The sequence below is a fragment of the Solea solea genome, chromosome 12 (assembly GCF_958295425.1).
Source record: "Solea solea chromosome 12, fSolSol10.1, whole genome shotgun sequence".
Lineage (NCBI taxonomy): Eukaryota > Metazoa > Chordata > Actinopteri > Pleuronectiformes > Soleidae > Solea > Solea solea.
In genome coordinates this window covers 16,866,837-16,887,055 of record NC_081145.1, presented here as the reverse complement: position 1 = coordinate 16,887,055, position 20,219 = coordinate 16,866,837, and the positions used below count along the sequence as shown (strand labels likewise).

Here is a 20,219-nt window from a genome sequence, read left to right as displayed (position 1 = left end):
CTGTTTTATTTTGGAGTTTTTCTTTACTGTGTACCTTGTGTGTGGTTTTGCTTCCTGTCCTGTCTTCCCTGATTGTCTGCCCCTCCCTAATGAGTTTCACCTGTTTTTGATTGTCTCTGTGCTCCCCTGAGTCTGTGGTGGGTCGTTCTGTCACCGGTGTTCAAAAAAACATGAACAATTAAGAAAAGAGTCTTTCACAAAAGTAAAAATGTAAAGAGTGAAACATAAGCCGAAAAACAACATGTAGCAGAAACGTGGGGAGTTCAGCAGGAGCATAAAAAAACTGGAGAAACAGACAGGACTTGTAACCAAAGACACAAACGCCGGGGAACACAGAGACTAAATACACTAGGGACATCACATACAGGTTTGACAAACAAGACACAGGTGAAACTCATTAGGGCGGGGCAGACAATCAACAAAGACAGGAAACCAGAAACCAGAATGAGAACTGAAAACTCCACGTAAAGAGTGAAATGTTCAACTCAAAGCGACTTGGAAAATCTAGGGGTCGTGACAACTGTGGCATGAATTGTAATACAAAGGATGCTGCTGTCAATTCTAATCATAGTGTCACAATAATGATGACAATACTCATCAGACAGGCCCCCACACTTCTTGTTTTCATATCTCGTTTAAAAACACGTTAAATTTCGTTGGCTTTTAACCCAGAGCGAGTTGTGTTATTTAGCTTATTTTATTGGATTTAGCCCTCTTATAGTTGATTTGTATCATATGTACTGCACTTTGGTCCACCCTGTTGTTTAAAAATGTGGAATACTACAACTGGGTCTGGATCCTGTAGCCCTGGAGTCACGGGTAACTGCAGAGCGGGACAGAGAGGTTATTATTAAAAAAATAATCACAATATCACTACTGCTATATAATAGTAATATAACATTAGGTCTGTAGCCACAGGTACCTGCAATACGAGGACATAGAGGAAAGGCACAAACTATGGGACAACAAGGATAAGGTATGAGAACTAATAAACATGCAGCCTTTTTTATAGAAAGCATCAACAGGTTTGTCAGCGTTTGCAGGTTGTAGACAAGCGTCAGACACAGGTGTCCTGCAGGTGTCCACACATACTACATACAGGCTGTCGTCACATCAGCCTTATCCATGCTGCTGCTGCTGCTGCTGCTGCTGCTGCTTAAAAATACTAAAGTTTAAATGTCTCTCGTGTGTGGTTAATGAGCAGTGACAGTTTTAACAGCACCTGTCATTCTCATCAACGTATGACGTAATCAAAGTATACATGGGCCCGATCAGTGACGCTGACCGAGGTGTTTAACATCACAGCAGGGACGACGACGACAAACACAAACATTTCAGAGCACAAACTACAGCCAGAGGGAGAGCAGAAAAATAACATTAACAGTAAGCTATGGTTTTTGTTGTTGTTGTTATTAGTTAAAGTGATGTTGTGAGTGAAAGTAGTTGTATTATTATTAGTTTCTTAGGTTTCTATTATCTTATTATTTAAGTTTTCACCATTGTACTTCCATTTACTTGTAAGATGTTGAACATTTGAATTACAACTACTGCATTATGATAAATATGATTAATGTTTTTTTCTGTCAGAGTTAAGATTATGCCTCACATTATTTTCCTTGAAACGTTGCTTGTTGTGTGTATTGTGTTGTGTTATGTTCAGGGTACGTTAAGGATTGTCACTTACTGTGTAGAGACTGGAATAAATATATATTTATATATATATAAATATACATACAAATATATGGAATAAAGCTATAACTATTTGAAAAAAAAATCCAATAAATCAGTTTTATTTTACAATTAAGATTTGTACAATTAAATGTACAATTACTACTTTTTTTAGTTAGTTCATTTTGGTCACAGGTTTACACAATTAAATGCAGATTAATTTCTGTTGACACATATTAAATACACATTCTTATAGATTATATAGCAGCATTGTGCACATAAAGAAATACACCAAAAAGGTGTTGGCTTAAGCTCAACTTTATTTTGTTAATGTCAGTGCTTTTAATATTCAGACCCTTATAATCAAAGTTCAAGGAAAAATACAGACAAAATATGTCTCTGTCTTCATATATGTATTAATAGTCAAAGTTTTAAATGTTTTTGTCAAGTTCGAAAAGTTAATTTTAATGAATCTGTGCAGCTGTTTTTCCTTGATATTTGTTCTAAAAGTTGTTGTTGTTTTTTAATTAAAAAAAAAAAAAAAGCATTTCATTTACTTTCTCTGGTTGTAAACAGATAATGATTATCCACTAAGTTGTAGAATTGTAATGTCTGTAGTTTCAGGAATAATACATTTACATTAAGTACAATAGGTGATAATACTTATAGCCCGATTTTGAATAATGGAAAGTGTGTTTGTGTTAGTATATGGCATTAAGAAAGAACAACATATAATAAACAGACTAGTTTTTATTTAAAGTATATCTAGATTCATGTAATCTAACAAATACTTAAGATATTTTTGTTTGTGATTTCCTATTTCTATTGTGACGTTGTTAAGCATTATTTCTACTTGGTTTTCAACTTGACGGTTTGAGAATATAATACATTTAGTTTTATCTATATATTTGATATATATCATTTATCATTCATTACAGAGTTCAACAATGTCTCTTATGGTGACACTGTTTGTGGTGGCGTTTTTTACCCAGAGCTGGACTGCACCACAGGTGAATGGCAGCTCATTTGTCCTCGTGTTTATGTTTATTCTGAATCAAATCATGAATGTGTTGTCGTCATAGACGAACCTATTTGTCATTTCAGTGGAGAAATTGGACTCCTCAGGCTGTTCTATATCTCAAAGGAGCGCGTAAGAACACGTTCACAGCAGAATAAACACTGATATCAGTCTGATCAATGAAATATCTCCAATATCTTTAACCTGTGTTAAAATAAAAGGTTCACAAAGAGAAAACCGTGTTGCACTGTGATGTCTTTCAGAGAGACATCGCTCAGTGTTGGAGCGCGCCAACAGAGACAGAGATGACACTCTGCATTTAGGTGAGTCTAGTGTGTAAAACAGCAGTTGAATAGGTTTTTTACAGTACGTCTTTTATGTTTATTCTGTGTGTCTCTGTAGTGACTCACAGCCAGAACGGTGACGGACTGGGTTTATCTTGGGCTTCTCTGATCCTTCTAGAACTTCTGCAGCGACGTGTTGATGAAGGTAAAAACACTGATGTTCATCACAAACTCACTGCCTGAAAATCATCATTTCATCACCTTTTCTCTTCCTCAGGTGGACACAAATTAGACGATTACCCGGATGAACAGGCGCTGAATTTTTAGTATTTGTGAAGTGAGAGCCAGGCTCACTCACAATTTTTATTTATTATATTTATTATCTCCTTGTATTTGTTGTTATGTGCCTATTGCTGTTTGAGTTGTAATTAAATACGCCAGATCAACAGCCTTGTCTTTTTTTTTTACATCTTACATCTCAGCTCGATGAGAGAGGATTTCCTTTCACAGTGATACAACTTTTAGCCCGAGGCAACAATTAAGTGATTCTCACCCACAGTCGTTAACACCAGGATAAACACCAATCATTGAGGTGTCATCACATCATCGGTCACTAGAAGAGGACTGAGTTTAATTGGGAACTTGACCTGGTCGTCAATGGGTCAAAGAGAGGTCAACAGTAGAACATGGAACATGAACAAGAGTTCAGTGAATCTCACATAAGAACAGCAGAACACCTTTTGGGATGTCTTAAAACAGGCGATTGGCAGCGTGAATATGTAGCTGACTTAATATGCAGCATCTACATGAACAGTTGTTGTTTTACATTCTCTACAGGAATTAAATTTCTTTTTTTATGATTTTCTACAACTGCTTTTACAATGCAGACGGTGATGCTATGGAAACAACCATGATCTGTTTGAACAGGTGCTTTTTTTACCTAAATCTAACCACACATCACTGGTGTCAATCTCAGACATAGTGTGAAAGGCGGGGTACACCCTGCACAGGTCACCAGTCCATCACAGGGACACATATAGAGACAAACAACCATCCGCTCTCACATCTACGGTCAATTTAGAGTGTCCAATTTACTGTGGGAGCAAATCAGAGAACCTGGAGAATTAATGGGAACATGATTTATAAAATTAATAAGACCTGAAACAAACAATTGAGACCATTAAGTCGTCGGGAAAATGTTAACAGACATTTGTTAGACTCAATTCCCCACAGACTTCCGTTCAAACTGAATCCTTGTTGCAAGCAGTTGAGTTGTAGTATTTAGTATTTAGTATATTCATACATTTCTGGTTAGCTTTAACCAGCAAAGAAAGACTCCACACACTTTTTACATTTACGGTCTGTGGCGACAACACACAACATGATCCTTGTGACTGGGTTGAATGTCAGCATGCAGCAAAATCTCCACCATGTTTCCAACACATGAAACCAACGCTGTTTTCCCTTGAGGGCAAATGGCAATAAAGTGGGCGTGAATATATCATTTTGACTTAATTTGTGAAAAAAACAATAACAAATGCACCAGTTGCGTCAATGAATGTGTTTTTATTACATATTAAAGCCACATGAGTGACACATGGTCCCCCACTGCATCACAGTCAAGGACAAATGATTTAGAGCAACATTTCACTTGGTTGTTGTCACAAAAGAGAACAAACTCTGACAATCTACGGCTAAATAGCCTCCATATTTACGTCTGTGACTCTACAGAGGGCAGTGGATTGAAGCTGTGGCAGGTGGCGGTGTCTGCACTGTGATGGCAGTCAAGTAGGTGTGGCTGTAGCGCCCCCTGTTGATCAGCTAGATGTCCTTCAGGTCCTTCTGGATGTCCCACAGTGTGCTGCCACTGGCTCGCAGTTGTGCCACCTCATCGTCCTTCAGGGTCATGTTGATCACACTGGCCACGCCGCCACTGTTGAGCACGCAAGGCAGACTGAGGTACACCTCATCAGTGATTCCATACATGCCCTGTGATAAAAAAACAAAAATTCAACGTATAACGCCTTTGTGTACAGTGAGTGGAAAAAAGGAAAGATATGATATATCTATATCTCTATCTATCTATCTATCTATCTATCTTTCTATGTATATCTATCTATCTAGCTATCTATCTCTCTCTCTCTCTCTCTCTCTCTCTATATATATATATATATATATATATATATATATATAAAAAAAGCTTTTAATATCATATATCTGTGTGTGCCGATACAGCTCAAAGATTTCATGCACGTACAGAATGAGTGTGTATATTATCATCCTTTACCTTGACCATCGTGGAAACCGGATGAATCCTGTTCATGTTCCTCATGAGGCTCTCTGTCAGGTCAGCCACGCTCAGACCGATGGCCCAGTTTGTGTATCCCTTTAGTTTGATCACCTCATAAGCACTGACAGAAACACAGAGACACAAACTTAAAACAACTAAACAAAACCTTGGACAGTTCAGTGTTTTGCCTTCAGTGTCGGAAAAAGAAGAAATGACACATGGTGTTAAAAATAAACTCGTTGAAGCAGATTTTTATATTGAATTCTCTGATACAAGAAAGGTCTCTTTTCTTACAGTCATTCTAGTGATTGTTCAAACACAGAGGGGGGAAAATGTAGATGACATGAAATAATAAATTGTCAATTTACCCTCTGTTAATTTTTCAGTATTTTACTGGAGGACAATTCAATAAGCAGCAGGAAAAGCACAGGTGGAAATCTCCATTTAGCTCCAGCAGCATCAGGGTGCATGCTGGATCAAGTGAAAAGAGCCATCATTAATGTGATCCGTTGTAGAGATGGGACGATAACACTTTTTAATAACACAAACTCAAGTATCTATTGATACTATGTTAGTCCGATACAGTCATTTCAGACCACTATGAACTATGCAGCTGTTTGTGCTGAGTCATTTCAAAGACATAATTCTCCAACTGTGTAACAAATGTTGTTCTCCCAAAAAGAAGAAATAAACAGCCTAAACATGACTCAGCTAAAATGCTTTTTGCTGATTTTTATTTACATTTTTACAGTCGGAGCATCATGAAACATTCGATATATAGGATTTTTGGATTGCATTGAATTTCCGATATCCAATCCAGTGATTTTGACCAGTATCGGACCTATACACATTTATTTTCTTGCAAAAATGTGTCAAAATGTGAGCTCTGAAAGTGTGTAACTTTTAAATACAAACAAATGTCTTTTACATTCAAACCACTGTCAAATGAGTTGTTACGATGCTGAATAAGGTCGTCAGCTCCATGTGACTCCAACTTTCCCACACTGCACACAGTGACACCTACAATGACTGAGCAGGCGAGGCAGACTAAAGTGATACAGCCTCATATAGTCACACTATAAACACCAACAAAGTGCCCAGGAAGTGAATTCAACTGTTTAAAATGTACTTCAGTAGAATTTTCACAACTACGTGTTTATCACAATCACAATTTCGGCTTCTCGCAAAGCTGCCGACTACAATATGTGCCCACAGATTCAATCACAGCTGCTGTTGTTTCCAGGTAACAGGTGAAAAAGTGAGAAAAAGTGACCTGTACCTCTGCACCACCATCTTGTGGGTTTCCTTCCAGTTCTCTTCGTCACTGTCGGTGCCAATGTTTGGGTTCAGCGTCTGCAGGTTCACACCGGCTACGTTGGTTCCGCTCCAGACGGGCACTAAAACACACGTTCACGACATCATCCTTCTTCAATGCTGGGTCATTTTTCACTTAGTATATATAACAATGATAACAATAAATATAATAGCAATAACCAGTTGTGACTCAAAGTGTTTTCAGTGTATGAACATTAATGTACATATGTATTGAACCTTTGTTATTTTTTAGATTGAAGATATCGTATATATCAATAATATATTTTACATTAATATGCTGTATAATGTGCTTGTTGTTTTCTGTTAATACAAAGTTTAACACTACAATTTACTCTTTAAAACAGTAATCGTAATAATTATAGTCATCATCTTGTTGGAAGATGTTAATTGCTTTGGTCCATCTCGTCCAGCTCTACCCTCCTTATATAAACCTGGAGCACAACTGAGATATTCTCGTCCTTACCACTGGTGTCTCCGTGTTCTCCCAGGATCCACCCGTGTAAGCTGCTGGTGTGGATTCCCAGTTTGTCGGCCACCAGGAAGCGGAAGCGGGCGGAATCCAAATTGGTGCCACTGCCGATGATGCGGTGCTTGGGAAGGCCGCTCAGTTTCCACGTCACATACGTCAGCACGTCCACTGTTGAAAAGACCAATTATTTTTTTTAGCAACACTGTCTTTTGTGTGATGTGTTTGCACTGTACAAGAGATATGTTCGTTAACGTATCAGGGCATTGTGTCAAGTATGGAGTTAGACATTGATTATGAGAGATATTGCAGATGGAATTGAAGTTTTTATCATATTTTATATCCATGTGATTATGCATTATCCTCCACATGAGGGTCGTCCCAGCTGACATAGGGTGAAAGGCGGGGTCACAGCCTGGACAGATCACCGGTCCATCACAGGGCCACATAGAGACAAACAACCATCCTACCATCAATTTAGAGTGTCCAATTTGCCTAATGCCCTAAATCTGCATGTTTTTGGACTGTGGGAGGAAAATAGGACACACACGAGGAGAACATGAAAACTCTGTGTAGAAAAACCCTTGTTCCGACCGGGTCGTGAACCCAGGTCTTTTAGCTGCAAAGACAAAGTGTGCTGCTATATTTAAATAAAGATGTGTTGGACAGCACCTGGGTTGGAGACCACAACAATGATGCAGCGAGGGCTGTATTTGACAATCTGTGGGATGATGTGCTTAAAGATGTTGACGTTCCTCTGGACGAGGTTCAACCTGCTCTCCCCTTCCTGCTGACGGACTCCAGCCGTCACCACCACAATGCGGGAATTTGCCGTCACAGAATAATCTGAGAGAGAAGAAGAAAAAGTCAATTTGTTGTGTTGTTGGAAGAGGCAGAAACCTCAGTATTATGAGATATCAATCTCCACTGCCGGGTATTAAGAGGAGATTGGATTGATTTCCAGTCACCTGCACTCAACAAATACCTCAGTTAGGATATAAACTCACCTTTGTCTGCAACTACTTTTGTTTTGAGGAAGAGGCTGCCGTGCTGCAGATCCATGGCCTCTCCTTTCAGCCTGTCCTCCGCCACATCCACCAAGGCTAACTCATCAGCCAGCTCCTGTGTGCGTCAGGGAAGGTCAGAGGTGACCTTACAATGAACTCATCCAGTAAAACAACAGCTTCTTACAGTTTGGTATTGAAAGATTTACAAATCACACGGACAAATTATTTCATGTTGGTGTTCAGACAGGAAGCTGCTGCACAATTTCAACTGAAGAAGTAGAACTGCTCTGATGACTATGTTTTCCCCTTTTAATTAGGGATGGGATTCGGTTACAAAATGCAATCCACTCCAAAAATCTGATATATCACATGCTTCATTATTTAAAAATGTAAATAAAAACCAGTTGAGTCATGTTTGGGCTGTTTTTTTGGGAGAACAATATTTGTGACATCGTTGGAGAATTACGTCTTTGAAATGACTCGGCTTCATAGTTCATAAATGGTCTCAAATGACTAAAATCGGTGTCGATAGATACACGAGTTTGCGATATCGTATCGGACACAAAAAAGTGGTATCGTCCCATCCCTACTTTTAATACAAGTACGTTTTCCTATCACAACACTTTGTGTAGGGATGAACAACCAGATCAGACACCAAGAGATCAGTAATCCACTGTCAGTCTCAGAGGATCTTGGGCATTACCTCAGCCTTTAACACGTAATATCACTCTACAGTAACAATAATGGTAATAGTACGGTAATAATTCTGCATAAGGGAGGTAATATTATGGTCGTACCGTCTCATTTCTATAGTAATCACAAAGTAATGGCTTAATAATACCAATAACTCCCCTTTTTTTTTACCAAGTTGGAAGGGACAGTATTACTGTAATATACCATCTTTTACAGGCAGAACCAGTGGGGCTCTTACCCTGAGCAGGATGCTGACAGCACAGGCCATGCCGACCTGGCCCACACCCACCACGGTCACTTTATTTGCGGGCGGCTCTGGAGGACCAGTGAAGAGGGGAGCGATCAGCTTCTGCACAACTGAGGCCATTTTAAATGCTGAAGAGAGTAAATGAAAGGGAAGAAAACAAGAGTCTTTAGGTCAGGAACACAGCCTTGTGTTGGTTGTTGGTAACAGACACATCCAAGGAAACTCAGAAAGCAGATTTTTGGCAGCAGCACTGAAGGTTACATGTCTTCTCTGACATCTAAATCTATTACAAGAGACAGAGAGAGACACATTATCCTCCTGCAGAGTTCACCTTCAAATGACACAGAGCCAGACACACAAAAACACCAGCAATACTTGCATTGTAGCACGATGCTCCGAGCTGAGAAGTATAAATACCACCATGTAATCAGCATGGCAGACTGAGAGGACACCTATGGTGCGTTTCCACTGGATCTATGTGTCACTCTGCATCCACAACACCTCCCACAGTCACTGTCAGTCCAGGCTGAGGCAGGTGTGTGACGGTCTGCTGCTGCAGCTCATGTGACTCAGAGTCAGAGCTGCGAGCTGCTCCTCTGCCTGCATTACCCTCCCCTCCCAAAAATGGAGGGGGGAGCATTTAATCCAGTGCCAAACTTGACTGACTGACCGCACAGTTTAGAGGAGTTGCTGTAATCCCTTAACACTGCTTCCATCTGCTGCACCGGCAATTAGATGTCTTTAAAGAATATTATAGGACAAAAAATCAACCTTTATTTTAGATTATTATGGATTTACCTTGATTCTCTCTCTGAGATGAGCATGGGACCCAGTAGCCAGATAAAAGAATTGGGATTCTGTGTATTAATGATAAATAAATATCATATTTACATACATTTAGGTTTAAATATGGATGCTGCACATTGAGACTGAGACTTGAGTGATCAACACATTACATATAAGAATATAAGAGACACTGTGTATAAAGATTAATCCATTCCTTAGTCCTGGGAAACCGGATTACCAGGAGAAAGCAGCACATACTTCAAGCATATAAACATGAGAGGTTAATGAGTTGGCTTAGCCTCCAAGGTCAGATCAATGACACAGATATAACGTTTAATGAAAACATTAGTACAAAACCATATCAACTAATTATTATAAGCTTAATTCCATAGAGTGCTATACTGTAGGGACCATGCATGATAGTTTGATGATAGTATTTGAAAAGACCAATTCAAATTATTTTTCAAATGCAATGTTTTCATTCTTATTTAACACAGTCCCAGACAGAACTAGAAATAACCTGCTCTGAAAACACAGAACTTACACACATTTACTTAAATGTAGGTAAACGTGGTCAACGTTCTTTATAGAAAAGTAAAGACAGCTTTCTTTTAGTGAAGGAGATGATTATTCTATCAGTGTCTCTGGTCCCACTCTCACTGGTCATTGTCTGTCACTGTGAGTACATCCACTACTGAAGAACTGAACATTTAGCTGCTGCCCGGGTTGTAAAAAAGGAAAAGGACAAGTAATATAAAACCTGTAAAGAAACAAACCAGATCTCAGATCGGAACTGTCCCAATCAGATTTTTCAAGTGATACGAAACATGCCTGTTCACCTGTTGTCGAGGATCTGGCTAAATTCTTGTCCTTGTCTCCAGTGCTACAGTAAGACTCCGCTGCAGTGTGTGTGTGTGTTACTTACTCCTCTCCTTACTGTGCTGTCAGGCTACAGGCAGTTGGATTTATATAGATAAGTCTCTACATCCCTTACAAAGTCTCAGTTTGGCAGGTTAGTCAGCTGGTACTACTCTCTCCACCCCACCTCCACTGGCAACACCACCACACAGTCGACAACCTCTGTCACATTACACTGAAGTGAGTTATTAATAACATACATGAGAATTAGTGGCTCATTTTATTAGTGATTAATAATTTTTGGGGTTGGTGTAGCGTCACTGCATGTGTTAGTCCAGTGAAAACACTCTGCAGTCAGTGACTACATTTGACAGTGGTGCAGGTTAGATACTGAAGTCAGCACTTTCATTAATGATGATCGAATTACAGATACAGATAAATTAATGTGCATCTGAATGTACATCCAATTGAAGAGAGCAATGTGAATTTCAAGCCTCGAGTCATGCCAAAACCCATGCCAAATGTTTCTATTTTTAAATCCAAATATAACTGCAGGTTGATGAAATTGATATAGTTTCCCTGATGTGCTGCACAGACACTGCTCATCTGAGCATTAATACACTTGTAGATACAAAATTAAAAAAAGCCAAGCCAAAGTGACAGAACCAAAACTGATTTAAAAAAAAAGGTTGTTTATCCTATTTCTGTGACCAGAGTGTGACTGAGTGCACAGCTGCCCAACAGTGCAGGGTGAGAAAGAAAAAGAAAATCACAGAATGCATCATGTTCCGTAACTCATGTGCACTTAAAGTGAGAAAACATGCATAAACAGACAATTAAATCATGAATCAATTAATAATCACATAGGCTGAAGTCAGAGAAAGAGAAGTGAATGAGAAATAACTGTACTGTATGGTCATTATAGCTTCGTTAAAACAACAGATATAGAACTGTTGCACAGTACTGTACATTGTGAGTGTGAGGGAGGACTGTCACTCACGCTGGACTTCACACGAAGCAGTAACGCAGCTCTTCTTTGCTCAGTAACTGGTAGCGGTCTGAACAGAGAGAAAACTAGTTGACAAACATGCACCAACACTGAGACTTCACTGAAAATAAAGGTGGTTTGTCCAACAATTAACTCTTCAAATCAAATCAGGACTGTTGAACACATTATCATCTAATGTGTTGCAGTGAAGTAATTCAAACCTGTACCAGATGTCCAAGCAGAGGTATAGAAAATAATAAAAACGGATATGGTAACAACCAAGTTTATTTTATGATACACTGCCTACATTATCACAAATAATCAGATTAAAAATCCTTACCCACACAACCCTTGTCATTTATGTCCATTGTGAGGAGAGCTGCCTGGCGAACGATCAGATTAGGATACTCTAATTACTCGCATGGATTACATGCTTGATTCAAACTCTAAAATGTGCTATATAGTAAGTTAAACACACCTCTTTAGAAAAATATCAAAATAGAAACAATGATGCCCCACAAATGTTCCCATCCTCGTGACATCACCTCCAGTGCATAAACCCTCCCCCTCACACCCCCCCATCCAGTGACCAACAGCATCTCCATCTCTAGTAATTTGCACAGGCAGAAACAGTCGAGAGTTCTTACGATAATAAACGTATTAATGTCCCAACTTTTCAAAACTTTCTTCTTGTGTCTTCCATGTCCGGACACTAATTCAGTCAGTGAGATGGGCAATGTGGGTGCATATCACCAGCCAGTCCTGCATTTAGGACTGAAGGATCAGAAATCTAATAAAAACAAAAGAAAGCACAACAGAGCACTAAAACTCAAAGCATGTAAACTTATATGGCCACACTGGCAGGACTGGGGAAAAACAATAAAAATTAAAAATCAACGTATGATTAAACACTGCAATATTCACATCCTCAAGGAGTGCTTGTCTGATAAATAGTAGATACTAAAAAGTTGTCTGTTTGCTGACAAGGATTCTGAAACAAAGATGCCAAAATTGTCAGTCTATTAAAAGTTAAAAACTATTATTGAAATGTAGAGGAAGCAGAATCAAATCAGTTTTACAGAAGAATGTTGCACTCAACAATTAAAAAAAGAAAGAAAGAAATGGTTTCGTTTTTACTTCAACATGAATGTGGGCTGAATTTCCTCATGCAGTGATGTGACCTGACCACGTGTCTCCTCCCAGCACAGACCACAAAGAAACGGTTGAGCGGAATCTTCCTGAGCACCATAGAAATAATGAATCGTTCTAACTACAGTCGTCTACAGCTACAGAGCAAATTCTGAAATTCGTATAGAAACACATGTAGACATTCTGGCATTAGTAGTCGCGCGGATTTGTGCGTGGAAAATGGGAGGGCGCTAAGAGTGTCCAGGCACTTCACCTTCAGAAAAACACCTGGCACGGAGCATTAGAAACTACAGTATGACCTTCAAAAACTAGAACCATGCATGGATAAACTAGCCTCTCTATTTTGCACTTGTTTCTACAGACAAGGGTTAAATACGCACAGACATAACAAAACATTTCACAGATTAAAACATCAAAATGAGTCTCTTGTGACTGCCACAAAACAGTGTTATCCAGAAGCTACTGTTTGAGTTACGTCTCCCTAATGTGGTGAGAGTAGAGAGCTGGAATCCAGAGAAGAGACAGTTCATCATTCCAATTACATCGGTCCTTTTTTTCCTTGTAGGACAAGAGTTGATAAGAGGTGAGCAACGTTGTCTGCTTGAGTTGTGGTGTGATGTGTTGTGGCAGGCGGGAGGTGGCATGGGCATAGCAGGGGACTGCTGAGGGTCTTTACTCGTCAGCGCTCTCAGTAGCACTGCCAACGGTGATGTTGCCCAGGTAGGCGGCTGTGTTTTCCACAGCCTCCTGGATTGGGACGATGACACTGTCCCGGAGGCCTTTGAGGGTGTTGATCTGATCTTCATCCAGGTTCTCGTAGACATAGTACAGAGAACCAACCACCGCAGCAAGGAGGAGCAGCTTGAGCAACAAGGACAAGACGCGCCGACAGAGCGTGGCTTTGCTTGAACCGCCGGAGCTGCCCGGTCGGACGAGAGACTCCTTATGCGAGCGGCTCTCGGTTTGGGCGCTGTGCTGCACACGGGATTGATTTAACCAGTAATCACTTTGTTTTAAAGGTCGACCAGCAGCTCCTCGGATTGGACGCCTGCAAGTGGCACTACTCAGACAAACAAACAACAAAAAAATAATGTTTCAGACTAATGTTGTACTCAACAACACAGGTTCCACCTGACAAGCTATTTTCCAAACTTTCACACAGATTACAATAGGTGGATTTCCATCAGATTTGTCAGTGTCATACTGGTGTGACGACATCGAACGACACAACAGACAACAATGGAGGACTTCCAGTGGCTCTTTTTTTCCTACTTGGTTCGTGGCCATTTGTCTCAAGATGTTTAGCTTTGTATGAGAAAAGACTGTGGGCTATTGCAAAGCAGTGATGTTTTTCTGTTGCCCAATCCGATGACAATCAGCTACATTGGCTCCACCTATAATGGGTGGAGCCAATCTAACAGTAACATAACATTTTACACTGGTACCCCAAGGGGGCATTCCATTGCCGAACAGTGGAATGGCTGGGGTCGGTAATTTTGGCATGTACTTTACTGGACCAAGCCGTTCCACTCAGTGGAAACACAGCGATAGACTGCGGCTGATCTCAGTGAACCATTGCCCCATTTCCCAGAATTAGTTTTATAGCAGGTGATGCACATTATTACAGATTTGACACTGTCCATAACAGTTCAATTTGCTCAGCTGGTGCTTAGATAGCCGTCACATCATCCACAAAGTATATACGGTGAAGTTGTCCCTCTCATCTGTTTGTGTTGTTCTTTGTTGTAGATGGGACTAAACTTGAGCCCGCTGTACAAGATCATGAAATGTGTCTGAAGGCTCTAAAATAGCTGGTGAGTGAACTTTGTGTTCAACTGCAAGGAAAATTTACTTTTCCCTGCAGGATTATAAGTAGTGTGTGTTTTAGTTGCAAGCCAGAGACTATTTATACAAATGGACATTCCATGGATGCCACCAGCAACCTATGAGGCGAACTGTCAATCACACTGGTGTCCACTTAGGTGCCATGCTTTATCTTCTATTTCCACACATGTTGGGCCCTTATTTACAAAATTGACATCATGTTCCAACTAGGAACTGCTACTCTTTTCTAACATCTTGGGCTTTACTTTTCAACTCAGAAGACATAGATTTCTATACAGCATATGGTGGAAGCCTAAGAAAAAGTCACCTGATGCCTGTTGGTGTGCTTATTTCATTGGCAAGGATGTCTTCAACAGCGCTCTTGCTGGCCTTCTTTGGAGTCTCTTCGATCGTAACCTCCTCCACCACCTGCTAATGAAAGAAAAAAACATCCAAACAAATGACAATGACTCTTAGGTTGTTTTCACACCTAATAGTCCGCTAGACTCTGTACGATTGGGGACTCAATTGGGGGCTGCAACATTCAGCTGGTCTGAGTTTGCTTTCACACTGCACTGTAGTGAAACAAACTGAACCTCTTGAATAACGTATTCCCCTCCTCGCCTGAGGTGGCGCTGCATCAGAATTACTGAAGGATAAGACAAGAATGAACGAGAAAAATCGCTCATCTGTTGGTTAATGCAGGGCAACTTCTGTTTCCGTCACATAAGAGCAAAACATGTAGCTGCATCAAATCCTATCGTTTTATGTGAACATATGACACATATGGTGGAGTGGCTCAGTGGTTAAGACTGGTACACTGTGTGCGAAAGACATCATGGTCACAAGTTCGACTCCACCCCTGGCTGATTGTACTCAATTCCATTGTAAGTCGCTTTGGATAAAAGCGTCTGCTAAATGACATGTAATGTAATGTAACATATACACTGCAACAATGGGCTCAGCAATTTCTCCCGTTCTATACGCCCGTATGTTTTGGTTGCGTTTACCCACAATGCCCTGAGTTGTAGTCGGCTTCCTGCATTTGGTTCACTTGACGGGAACTGAGACCTATGTTTTTAGGCAAACCAGAGTTTGCTTCTTTGGTGCGGATCAGAGTTTGGTTGCGCATTCACATCTACCCAAACAAACTAGGGTTCGATTAAGAAGGAGCTGGTGTGAATGCACCCTTATTGTCTACCATGGTAAAATCAAAGGGTCCTTCACCTTGGTTTGTCGTCTGCTGCTGGTCCTGGCAGTGACTGGAGCTTTCCCTCTGCTCCTCACAGCCTTCTCCACCACAGGAACTGGCTCTGGTTCAGGGGCAGCAATCTCTTCTGATAAAAAACAACAACACAGGTTATATAAACACAGTTGTGAAACATTGCAGTGTAGTAACCAGGGGTTTTTCCAACATTTAACAAGCAAGAAGCAGGTTATTTATAGATCACAGGCAGTGGGTGTTCACAAAGCTCACCATCTTCCTTGTCACTATACTGGTCGGAATTTGTATTGCCATTCTGGTTACTATCTGCCTTGGGGAGAGCTGTGACGTGTGCAGGGGGTTCAGGTTCAGGTGGAGGCTGGTTCATCAGCTTCTGCAGCTTCTGCTCATACAATCTACGTGTTGAGGCTGAATGGCAGAAACAGACGTAAATACAATTTAGTATAATATAATAATGGCAGTGTTGCTGAAGCAGGATCCATACATCTTTGTTATGACACAGACATAACCAGACAAGACAATCTCAGTTACCTGATTTACATTCAAATGTATCACGAATTTTAAGCAAAGTTTTGAAAATGTGTGTGTAAAAAAAAAAAGATGCACACATGTTTCCATCAACTGTTGCCGTTCCAATAAAGTGATTGAGATATAATTATACCGTATGGTCATTTAAGCATTGCTAAAAAACAACCAGTTGTATTGAAACAAGTGTAAATACAGTTCCTCACCAACAATGGGTCCTGACTCAAAGCCATGCTTTGCCAGCTGTTGTCTTAAATCTTCATCTGTGAGGTCTGTCACCTCAACTTCCACAGAGCGTGGCTTGTCTGTCTTTTTGGTAGCTTTCTGTAGAAAATATAAAGATATAAAATACCATTAAAATTGGTGGCAGACAAGTCACTTTTCACTCACATATGACCACATCATATTACATCCAACTACCCAACAAAAGACCCTTTGTGTCATCTGGGCATAGGACAATATGAAAGTTTCCAATACCAATTGTCCTCAACAAAATGAATGCAATCAATATTTTTGTTATGGTAAATGGGCAAAGCCTCATCCATAATCTACCTTCATTTGGGCTCTAAATAGGAGACTGGAAGTCAAACTTATTCTTATTGATTCCTCTGTGAAAAACCTATCTCAAAGACTCCTAACCCTAGACAATATGATGACATAACGTACATCAAAGGGCATTTCAACATGACATGAAAGGACAGGGCTTAAGAGCTTTATCATACCTGCAGGCAATTTTAAGCAGGATACCATTCCTATTTATCCAGGCTTGGAACTGGAACTGTGCACCCCCGTTTATAACAGGCAAATTGGGTTTAAGTGTCTTGCCCAGTGACACTTTGGCAGCAGCATCAGACCCCTGACCTTCAGGTTGAAAAACAAACTAACCTGATATACTTCAGACCCATGGCCTCCCCCAAATGAATTAAATGATGTATTATTACTACTACAAAACAATACTTAGGAATAACAATACACTTTTTTTAGAGCAAACGAGAAAAATCATGGAATGACTGGAAAGATACTAGCTCCTCCTTGTGGCACCAAAAAAAAAATCACTACAACTGTAAGGTGGTCATCTTATAAAGCCACCAACATAAGAAAATAAGTTTCTCCATTAACGACTCACTCGATTGTAGAAAGTCACCACAAACGTCTCATTTAGCGTTTTCTTATCGTAGAGTCCAACAAACTGTAACTTACCCTTCCAGAGCGACTTTTGTTGGACACCACGGGCGCGGGCAGATCTTCATCGCTGGAGAAGTGGTCTGTGGGCGGGCTCTTCTTGTCGTTCAGTACGGTTAAGTTTTTCAGGTACAGCTGCACATACACTTCTTTTTTATGCTCTCCGCCAGGAAGTGGCACGTTGTTGGCAGCGAGCTCATTCTTCAGCTTTTCTTTAGTAAGAACCGACGGGTCTTCGAGGAATTCTGCCATGCTTGACTTTTCTTCTCCACTCCCTGTGTGGGTTTTCTCCCGTGGCCGCTTCAATTTAATGCTGCAAACACCAACAAAGACCGGGAACTGAACACAACAGCACTGTTGTCAAACACGACTGGCGCGTGCCCGCTGCTAGCGGGAGATAAGCGACTTAATACTAAATGAACACTTACTTAAGCCTTTTAGCCTAATATCTTGGATGTTTGCGGGTAGCTGCGATTTTTCGAAAGCACATACACGCATGTGCTGCAAATGGAAGTGATGCAAAATTTAAAATTGAGTGGCGGTAATGAAAACGAGTTAGCTTAGCTTCACACCGGTCCACTTGCGTCTGTCTGTCCGCGGTCGAGACAAGGCCACATAACACGCTGCGCCGCCATTGGCTGATCCCCGCAGTAAGACGTGTTCTGATTGGCCGGTTATGAACGCTCCATTTGTGGGCCGCCGCCACAAAGAAACAATATCCTGTGTGTTTGAGAAAAAGACTACCCGAAACCCATCGATTACATTTGATCAATCTATTACTTTTATAGACGTCCCGGCAATGATTTGTGTTACTAAGCAGAAACATGTGGGTTTAAACGATTCATTCGACTCGCGTCAAGTGATAACAGAAAACGTTAATGGCGGTAATGACTGTGAGCAGCGTTTACACGGCTTCACTTTCATTTTTGTTACTCAATTCAAATCTGACTCTAACGGACCAGAAAACAAACAAAGAAAATAGTAAGACAATGCATAAAAGAGTGCAAAAGCACACATATATTCAAAATAGTAGCATTATTATTAATATATTTGTGTTTTTTTCTATTAAAGCTGATACTGTACTAAGATAAATTAATATTAGCTATGCAAAGCTGGGACTGATAATGAACAGTGCTGATTCTGGCTCAAAATGATGTTATTAATTGACACATCAAGCACAGCAAATAAAATAAAGAACAGATTCTTAAAAAAAATGGAATCTCATTAATTTAATATTTTTAAAGTCTTAAATAAAAGAAAACTGAAATCATAAACCAGATCTTTTATATAGTGTTGACACTGTTGCCTCTTGGTGTGTTCATTGACAATGCTTTAAAATGGACAAACAGATACTTGGTTATTAAGAGCAGTTTCTTCCAAATAAGCCTTCTCGGGAAGGTTACACCTTATCTCCCCACAAACGATTACTGTAATGCTTTATACTTTGGGGTAGATTAGTGTATCTTCACTGTCTTTAACTGGTCCAAAATGAAGCAGCACATATGCTGACAGGGAAGAGACTGCGCAATCACATCTGGCTTCACTGCTCTGTCTTCCTGTCACCTACGGGGTCCAGTTCAAAATTTGTATAGCTCGTTTTTATCTGACTGAGTTGTTGCACCTTCACTGAGGTCAACAACTCCTGGACGTTACCATACACTCCAAAGTTTTAAGTCTTTACGATTATGATTTTAATACCAGTTCCTTGTAATTCTAAGGAATTAAAAACAACATTTGCCCTTAAATGTGCTCTATAAATACATTTGACCTTGACTCATGCTGACAAACAGCACCATCAGTAAGATTCTAAGAGTGTCATTACAAGCCACCTGAAGTATCTGGTAGCTTAGTGTGGACATAATACTGTAAATCAACTGTATTCTGTAGTTGGGAATGCTGAGTACTCACGCTGTTGCCTTTGATTTTCCATCTCCATACATTTCCTATGGGAGAAATGATGCATAAAAAGTTAGACATTTCAAAAAATATAAATAGTAGACATGAATTGTTGAACTTGGGGAAAAAATATAGGACATAACTCCCTAGACAATGCACATGGGAATTAGGAGTACTTTAGTTGTGTGTGTGTGTTTCTGTCTGTTTAACTCATTGGCTGCCAGTGACTGCTATAGACGTCAATTTGACCACTGCTCTGAAAATGGCTGGCAGCCAATATTGTTGACTCGGCATTCTCAACTAATCATTTGGCTTTCAAAACCACCACCTTAGGTTTTAAAGCAGCATACACACGTATTTGTTAAACCCTAGTAGTAATAGTTTAAGTCAACAACTCTGAGTCTGATTTGAGTTCCAAGAATGTTCCGCTATGGCTCATTATAGCTGTCATACAAAAATAATTACTCAGCAAAGAATAGTCACTATAAGACCCATGGTGCATTCTTGTTGTAATCAGATGTCGAAATTTCCCAGTTGAAAAGTCAGCACAACCTCACAAACCCCCGATCTCCGATGTAAATGTCAGACTTAGCTTTTGGGAGTTTTTGTCTCTCAAGTACAAAAGCAGTCAATGCTCGAGTCAGAGCCCGAGGACTAATGTTAACGTGTTCAAATTATTAATGTCTGTTTATACAATAGTGAATGTAAGATCAAACTTGAAGAGTTAATGACAATTGACCCCTTACTTTACAAGGGGTGGGGCCTTGTGGGGCTTCGA

The 20,219-nt window shown here is 40.1% G+C and overlaps 3 protein-coding genes across 7 annotated transcripts; 1 reads left to right on the top strand and 2 right to left on the bottom strand.

Annotated features, from left to right (window-relative positions):
- The first annotated feature begins 2,615 nt into the window (after positions 1 to 2,615).
- On the top strand, positions 2,616 to 3,297 carry LOC131470006 (spexin prohormone 1-like). Its single transcript, XM_058645490.1, has 5 exons — positions 2,616 to 2,678; positions 2,773 to 2,818; positions 2,950 to 3,009; positions 3,089 to 3,175; positions 3,248 to 3,297. Exons 1-5 carry the CDS (start codon positions 2,616 to 2,618, stop codon positions 3,295 to 3,297), a joined length of 306 nt encoding a protein of 101 aa, XP_058501473.1.
- Positions 3,298 to 4,521: 1,224 nt separating this feature from the next.
- On the bottom strand, positions 4,522 to 10,849 carry LOC131470067 (L-lactate dehydrogenase C chain). 3 transcript variants are annotated; one of them, XM_058645579.1, is made up of 9 exons: positions 10,634 to 10,849; positions 9,807 to 9,865; positions 9,000 to 9,136; positions 8,069 to 8,183; positions 7,734 to 7,907; positions 7,059 to 7,232; positions 6,540 to 6,657; positions 5,258 to 5,381; positions 4,522 to 4,959 (listed from the first exon to the last, which is right to left on the bottom strand). In XM_058645579.1, the coding sequence occupies exons 3-9, from the start codon at positions 9,126 to 9,128 to the stop codon at positions 4,792 to 4,794; spliced, it is 1,002 nt and encodes a 333-aa protein (XP_058501562.1). In that variant the 5' UTR covers positions 9,129 to 9,136; positions 9,807 to 9,865; positions 10,634 to 10,849; the 3' UTR covers positions 4,522 to 4,791. The 3 variants fall into 3 exon arrangements, with proteins under 3 accessions (XP_058501562.1, XP_058501563.1, XP_058501561.1); XM_058645580.1 differs by lacking the exon at positions 9,807 to 9,865; XM_058645578.1 differs by lacking the exons at positions 9,807 to 9,865; positions 10,634 to 10,849 and adding an exon at positions 9,388 to 9,706.
- A 1,058-nt stretch (positions 10,850 to 11,907) lies between these two features.
- LOC131470066 (lamina-associated polypeptide 2, isoforms beta/delta/epsilon/gamma-like) lies at positions 11,908 to 19,471 on the bottom strand. 3 transcript variants are annotated; one of them, XM_058645575.1, is made up of 7 exons: positions 19,454 to 19,471; positions 17,564 to 17,858; positions 16,570 to 16,687; positions 16,091 to 16,246; positions 15,841 to 15,950; positions 14,942 to 15,045; positions 11,908 to 13,849 (listed from the first exon to the last, which is right to left on the bottom strand). In XM_058645575.1, the coding sequence occupies exons 2-7, from the start codon at positions 17,795 to 17,797 to the stop codon at positions 13,462 to 13,464; spliced, it is 1,110 nt and encodes a 369-aa protein (XP_058501558.1). In that variant the 5' UTR covers positions 17,798 to 17,858; positions 19,454 to 19,471; the 3' UTR covers positions 11,908 to 13,461. The 3 variants fall into 3 exon arrangements, with proteins under 3 accessions (XP_058501558.1, XP_058501559.1, XP_058501560.1); XM_058645576.1 differs by having other exon boundaries at positions 14,942 to 15,042; positions 19,454 to 19,470; XM_058645577.1 differs by lacking the exon at positions 19,454 to 19,471 and adding an exon at positions 17,974 to 18,164.
- Between the last annotated feature and the right edge of the window lie 748 nt (positions 19,472 to 20,219).